The 7,674-nt window shown below is 38.5% G+C and overlaps 1 protein-coding gene across 1 annotated transcript in view; it reads right to left on the bottom strand.

The window, feature by feature from the left end:
• Rel (REL proto-oncogene, NF-kB subunit) overlaps positions 1–7,674 on the bottom strand; it is a 29,491-nt gene that overhangs the window by 5,671 nt on the left and 16,146 nt on the right. The window contains exons 4-5 of the mRNA XM_021211025.2: positions 5,423–5,514; positions 938–1,078 (exon numbers count right to left, since the gene is read on the bottom strand). Coding sequence (XP_021066684.1) covers positions 938–1,078; positions 5,423–5,514 — 233 coding nt within the window. The remainder of the gene's footprint in view (positions 1–937; positions 1,079–5,422; positions 5,515–7,674) is intronic.

The raw sequence follows: 7,674 nt of genomic DNA, 5'->3' as shown, positions 1-7,674 counted from the left end.
GGAGGGAGGGAGGGAGGGAGGGAGGGAGGAGATAAATACTCAGCTACTGGAAACCTAAGTGGGGTTTGGGGTTTGGGGTATAGCTCTGTACAATGTCCTGGTTAAATGCCAGCAGTGTTTAAAAAGAAAAAAAGAAAAGAAAAGCTGATTGAAAAAGATTCAAGATACTTTGCTAAAAGGCAAGTTTTGGGATTTTCTTTCTCTATTGAGAAAGGATCTCATGTGACACAGTAGGGTCTTGAATTCCCATTTTTCAACACGGTAAAGGAAAACTAACTCCCGCTCTGCTGGCTTGGACTCCCAAGTGCTATTATTACAGGCATGCACTACCACTACTGGCTTGAAAAAAAAAGGTTTTTAAAAAAATATCATTGATCTTTTTTTTTAAAGTTGCCAAACTCAGTGGGTGAATGGGGGTGATGAGGAAGATGGTAGTGTCAGTGCTTATTCAAAGGGACTTCACTATGTGCTTGAGGACAGTGGCCATTTAGGAGGAGACTAATGGTGCTTTGGTTTGCTTTCTTATATGTGTAGATATGCTTGAGGGGTTTTTTCCTGTAATGAACAGTGCTTTGTTTGTTTTTTGTTTGAGACAGGATCTCCTTATGTCATCCTGGAAATCACAGTGTAGACAAGGATGGCCTTGAACCCACAGAGATCTGCCTATCTCTATCTCTGAGATAGAGATTAAAGACATGCACCACCACACCTGGCTCCTTTTTGTTTGTTGAGATAAGGTCTCAATGTGTAGTCCATTATGCCTTCAAACTTTATCCTCCTGCCTCAGCCTTCTGGTTGCTAGAATTATATGCACAAACCCCCAATCTCACCTAACATAGATAGTCCTTTTCAAATTACAAAAATGCTTTAAACTTTTCAGCAGTTAAGGAAATGAAACAAGCTAAAAGTACAGACGTAAGAAAAGTAAAGCACTTACGGTTGTCATAAATTGGGTTAGAAACAATGGGAGGCAGAGCAGTTGTGAAGTTACCATGTTCATCAGGAAGGAAAACTTGAAAACACAGCCTCACCACATTGAGGTCGCAATCTTCAATGTCCAGCAGCTGCTGTTCAGGGACTGAACAGTACAATCTCAGGTTTAGAATGTAGAACACATAATACTAATACTTTACTTAATACCACAATCCTGCTGTCTTTCTCTCTGCCCACAACATCCAGTCACCTTATCCTGCACCGATGTCTGCAGAAAACTAGGGTGGTGTTCAAGCTCAAGAACAGTTTTCATTATCGTACAGTTACTACTTAACAGTATATAACAAACTGTAGCCACGCTCAGAGAGAGACTATACCAGGGACTAGGAACTTAAGGGTAGAATCATAAACTGACCACCAAAATCAAAAATCTTAAATATGGATGCAAGTTATAGACAATGGGAAATAGGCATTCTTCATTTAACATGATACTTGGCCCAGTCTGTAATCACGTTCTAAATCTAGCAAAAATCACCCTCATCCCCGTTCTATAGGTAAGACATTGATTTTAAGGAGGCGACATTATTTGTCTAAAGTTTTACTTCTAAATAATAGCATGGAAATTTGATCCAGAGGGTCATATTAACTTGCACCAGCATTTTAGAAATGCAATGTGAAAAAGATATCAGATGATATAACTTTATGTGTAAGTCAAGTCAGCTTAAAAACAAACTGCACACCAGCACATTTTTACAGTTCTGAAAAAAAAATACAAAAACTTGCCACAGAATATAGTACAATAGTCTCTCTGCATTGATATTTGAAAAGAAGCCCATTTCTAAAACAAAATATTGCTGCATTTTGAAATATTTTAAGCCTATAGCAATAAATTTTTACTAATATATGCCCTATCTTAAAAATGTAAAATTCATTAAATTACATGATAAATTTACTTGGAAAGGATACTAGTATTAAAATTAAATGATTAAATATGAAAAATAATTAGCTAAATTCCCCAGTCTTACAGGTAATAAGTCATTAAAAAAAAACATATCTCACACAATACCAGTCAAATAGTCTCAGGAGTTATGTGAACATTGAAATTTATTCCAGTATCAGGATTCTTAAGCCTAGCATTTGAGTCTATGAAAACATACTTGTACAACTAGAAAGGTCAAGATGAAAAAAAAAAAAAAAAAAAGAAAGGTCAAGATGGGGCAGAGAGAGATGATTCAGTCGGTAAAGTTCTTTCCTTGCAAGTATGAGCTCAACCCTCCGTCCCATGCAGTGAAGCCAGGTGCAGTCAAAGTCAGGCTTCTGGTACTATTCCCAGGGCCAGGAGGCAGAGGCAGGGTACTGGTCAGCTCAAGCCCACCGCTGAGAACCCCAGTTCAAAAAAGGGATGCAGAAAATGTTGGAGGCAAACATCTGGGGCAGTGCTTTTGCCTCCATACCTACGCACCCTCATACCATGTCTAAGGGAACAATGTGAGGTTCAAAATGCTAAGACGCCAGCACCTGAATCACAGTAGCGCCGTCTGCTGGGCCCAGTACAGATGCAGGATGAGTGCAGGACTATTGAAAGTCTCATTTAATAGCAATATAAACTTAAAAGAGTTCAAGGTCTTAGTGTCTCCATTTCAAAGTGAGTAATCAATATTAAAACAAAACAGGGGTGGCGAGATGGCTCAAGGGAGAAGAGCACCGATTGCTCTTCTGAAGGTCCTGAGTTCAAATCCCAGCAACCACATGGTGGCTCACAACCATCTGTAATGAGATCTGATGCCCTCTTCTGGGGTGTCTGAAAATAGCTACAGTGTACTTACATATAATAAATAAATAAATCATTAAAAAAACAAAAAAACAGACAGACAAAAACAATGAATGGCTAGGTGCTCCTGACAGTCAGTTTACAAATAAATTTCTGTTAATAGAAACAAATTGTAGTATAGTACAGTGAACAAATACTCAGCAATAAAGAACAAACTATGGTTATATTTTCCAACAATATACACTGCAAAAACAGTAAGGCCAAGTGGAACCAGACAGGAAAGAATATAGAATATAAAAGAATACTCCATTTCTATAAAACCCTAGAAAAATTAGGTGTGCTGACAGAAAGGAGAGAAGCTGTTGACTGGGGCAAGAGCTTGAAGGAAAGAACTGATTGAGAAAAATCAAAGACATTTTGGGGTGGGGGAAATGTTTCTTTGCCCTGAGGTTACATGAAAGACTATATCTGGTGGATTTATTCACATATAGGAGTTTAAAGTATTAAAATGAAAAAGGAAAAATAAAATAGCTAATAAACTAAAATATAAATATATTTAGCCACCCCATGATTCTATCAAAGACAAGAAATTCTACTTTCACAAAAGATTATAATTTGGGATATTTTGCTTTGATTTTTTTCAGTGTGTAGAAAAACAGTTTTTATTGTATCAATATTATTCCCATCTCTGTACAACATGGTTAAAAACTAGTGACAACCAGGAATCACACGTGATATCTGGATCAGGGTGAAGGCTGAAGAGTCAGTTCATAACTGCTTTGTGTGTACAGTATGTGCAGATAAGCATGTGTGAGGGTGGGGAGGTCAGCACTAAGCATCTTATTTTTGAGACAGGGTCTCCCACTGAACCTGCGAGCTCCAGAAATCCACCCGGGGCTATCTCCCTGGGGTTGGGAATACCCGGCTCTTATCAAAGGGATGCTGAGACTGAAGTCAGGTCTTCATGCTTATGCAGTAGACACTTGACTTACTTGGTCATAGTCCCTACCCTGAACTAATTTTCTATAAAGCCTAAACCTTATTCTGGAATACAAGAAATAGCCCTTCTCTCTGACTCAGCGCAGCACCAGATCTATACTTAGGTTTTTATCTTACGTGACTGTCACCTACAAGTGCCACTTCTATCCTATCAGGCAAAGTCTTTTGGACTCAGAATGGGTATGTCTGCTACATCTTTGTATTTTCACTAAACACTGAAGACAGGATACATACAATTGGTTACTACATTTCTTCAAATGACTAAAGGCTCAAACAGAATTCAAGATTATCCATAGCTACACAGTAAGTTTGAGGATGCAATCTCAAGTAGCTTGAATTACACGTGTGTTCTACCATGCCTAGGCAAACAAAGCTCCTAAAGTAGGTACACAGAATAACTGTATACACTTAGGAATCATTTACCTACTTGACAATATAGAATGCTAAAAGGTACCAGATGCCAAAGCCAAGAGTGTCACAAAGGCCACGGAAGCAGCTCATTTGGCAGAGTGCTTCTTTAGCACACAAAACCTTGAGTTTAATCTCTAATAATTCATAAGCCAAGTGTTATGATGAATGTGAATGATCCCAGGACTGGGAGGTGGAGCAGGGGAATCAGAAAATTCAAGGTCATTCTTGGCTACATAGTGAGTTTGAGGCCAGTGCAGAATACATGAGACCCTGTCTCAAAAGCAGAAACAAAAACAACAACAAACATCAAATGCTTAAACTATAAATGGTGGCATGTGCCTGTAACCCCAGCAGGAGGGAGACTTGAGATGGGAGGACAAGGCATCTGAAATTAGCCTTTTTTTTTTCTTTTAATGTACGACCTTGTCCCCAAAACAATAAAATAAAAATAAACCACTTAGTAAGTGCTATTCACAATAAAATGCACTAAACAGTAAGATATATTTTACCAATACAAAAACATACCACAAAAATATTTTGAAGGGCTGGAGAGACGCCTCAGTACTTAAGAGTACTTGTTGCTCTTGCAGAGGACCTGGGTTTAATTCCAAGTCACATCTCGCAGATGTGACACACATCTGCAACTCAAGTTCCAAGAGATCTGACCTCCAGCTACATTTGTGGTACTCATACATACATGCAAACAAAACATTTATATAAAAAAATCAAGATAAGTCTAAAAAATATTTTGAGTGGCCAGGTATGGAGCTCATGCCTGTAATGACAACTTGGGAGGTGAAGATCAAGGGCCCAAGGCCCGCCTCAGCAAAGCAGCAATTCAAGCTGGCTGGGCTGTATGAGGTCACTATTAAACAACAGTGGTAGTAAGGGAGGAAAAGACTTTATAACACAGTGTCCATTCAACACTCGGAAAGAAGGGTGACTCCTGACAGTTGGTAGACCGACATAAAGAAGAAGCATATTGAAAGAATCAAAACACTTGGAGAAGGTTTCAGTTTTGGGTTTTTTTTGTTTGTTTGTTTTAGCTGAGCATGGTGGCTCACATCTACAATCCCAGAACCTGGGGGCTGATGAGGGTGGATTGCTAGGAGTTCATGGCCAGTCTGGAGTACATAGTGAGTAACAGAGCAGCCAGAGCTACATATAAAGACCTCATGTCAAAATAAACAACAAGGAAGAGGAGGGGAGACTTCCACTTAAATACAAGTCAGCAAGTAGAATTACACTATAAGTAGAAATCGCAGTCCACTGATAGACAAATAGTAGAAATTATAACAAAACACTTACCATTGAAAGGATTGATTCCTGCACTAATCCTTAAAATAATAGCTTCTTTCACTTCCTTTTTCTTTACACATCGAATACCCAAATTTTGAAAACTAAAAGCAAAAAATGAAACTTTCAAAATCACATCATAGTTAAACAAAAGTATGACAGAAATCAAACATACTCAGTAAGTCATCTCTCTGCCACACCAACCTCTAGGTCACAGATCCTGTTTCCGACTGTGATAAGAAGAAGAAACAAGAGAAACACACATAGGCCTGCCTAAGAGCATTGTTAATAGAAAAATAGAGCACGTGGTGACATGCCTTTAATTCCAGCACTAGGGAGATGGCTAGCAAGTTTGAGGTTAGCCTGGATTATGGGAAAACCTGTCCCAAACTAAAAACGTACATAGAGTAGTATATAACTGTCAAATATACTATTTTATAATTACATTTTGTCAATATGCTTAGTCAAATATACCAAGGTAGATAAACATTACAAGCAAAACAAACAAAACCATCAAGAAGCAAAATTTCACCTTCTAAACAAATTCATGATCAATTTACTAAAATTGGTATATCAAGAGGTACAAAGACAGCTGGTACAAAGACCTGAAATATGCAGGTATGTTTTGCTAAACTTATAGCAGTGTTAACCTATGTATTTTTAAAAAAATGTATAGAAGTGGCTAGTATATTTTTAAAATATATATATATATAATTACCAAACTTAAAAGTGAAGTGATTAGAGCTGAGTATCAGCTCTTCTGGTTTCATGAACATTTTAGAGGTTTGCTAGCACCACTTGGGCACAGAGACAATCTGTTAGAGCTGAGTCCCCACTTACACACAATTGTCTACTCCGATGAGGGACTGGGCTAGCCTTCTTATATTTGATTCCCTCTGCTCATTTATGATGCCTGCCTCCCTCATCACTAAAAAATGTACCACGAAATATATGAAAACACAGCTGTACAAGGTCTTGCTGTATAATTTAGCCTGGCCTCAATTTTTTTCATAGACAACAGAATACACTTTATGCCATGTTATATGATTACAATAGAGGAACTGAAGTATTTTATTAGAGAGGCTTAATACTAACAATATTTAGCAACAGTTTTAAAGGGTCATTTATGGAAAACTCAATAGCTACAAATATTACTCATTTGAATATGTGTAATACAAATGATGATGGGGGAACTCCCCTACCACCATCCAGTCATACTTGTTCCCACATGGAAAAACCATGACATCATCTGAGATGGGTGGGTGTGAATAAGGAAGCAAAACTCAATGATAAGAACATCACTGTTTCTTCAAACTTCACTTGGCACTTGCAGCCGGAGGCTGCCTGGTTTGCCTTACTCCATGTTCACACTGCTGTATGTTCATGCTTCATGCTTGGCACTCACCCCTGTGACTTCATTAGCACCTAAAATAACGTAGCCACTTCCTTCCTCCTCCAATAACAAAAATTAAGTTATCAATTCTTAATCCTTTCTTGAGACCCTGCAACAAAATAATTCTTCACCCTAACATACATGACTTGGTTTTCTTTCATCTGAATAACTACATCTGGTATGCACAGAGGGTTAGCTCAGTAGTGTGGTACCTGTCTAGCACATCATACCCTGGAATCAGCCCAGTACTCAAGAAAGAGGAAAGAAGGGAAAGAGGTGAAAGCTCTGACTTAAGGAAGCCGAGAATCATGGGGCATCTGATCATTTCACTCAATGTACTCCTTCATAGTCATCCAACATGGTTTGGAGTCCCAGTTGTGCACTAAAACTCTCAAAAGAAATGGATATACATTTCTCTCCCTTCATGGAACTTAAGTGTCTGGAATGGAGAGTTGGCAAACTCTAAATCATAGGCCAAATTCAGCATACTGCTCATTTTGCAAATAAAGTTTGTATTGGAACACAAGCATGTTCAGTCACTCACATATCTTTTGTGGATGTTTTCCTGCCACTGAGTAGGACATAGAGTCCAAAGGGCTTACAAGGCCTATGATACTACTAGAATTTAAAATCAGCCGGGCGTGGTGGTGCACGCCTTTAATCCCAGCACTCGGGAGGCAGAGGCAGGTGGATTTCTGAGTTCGAGGCCAACCTGGTCTACAAAGTGAGTTCCAGGACAGCCAGGGCTATACAGAGAAACCCTGTCTCGAAAAACCAAAAAAAAAAAAAAAAGTCAGTTCATTAGACATTGATACATTGATGGGATATTTGGCATGTGTGATAAACTTTGATATGCAGTTTAGTTCCATAA

This window comes from Mus pahari, chromosome 13, assembly GCF_900095145.1.
Source record: "Mus pahari chromosome 13, PAHARI_EIJ_v1.1, whole genome shotgun sequence".
Taxonomy (NCBI): Eukaryota; Metazoa; Chordata; class Mammalia; order Rodentia; family Muridae; genus Mus; species Mus pahari.
This window is presented reverse-complemented; position numbering and strand designations above follow the sequence as displayed.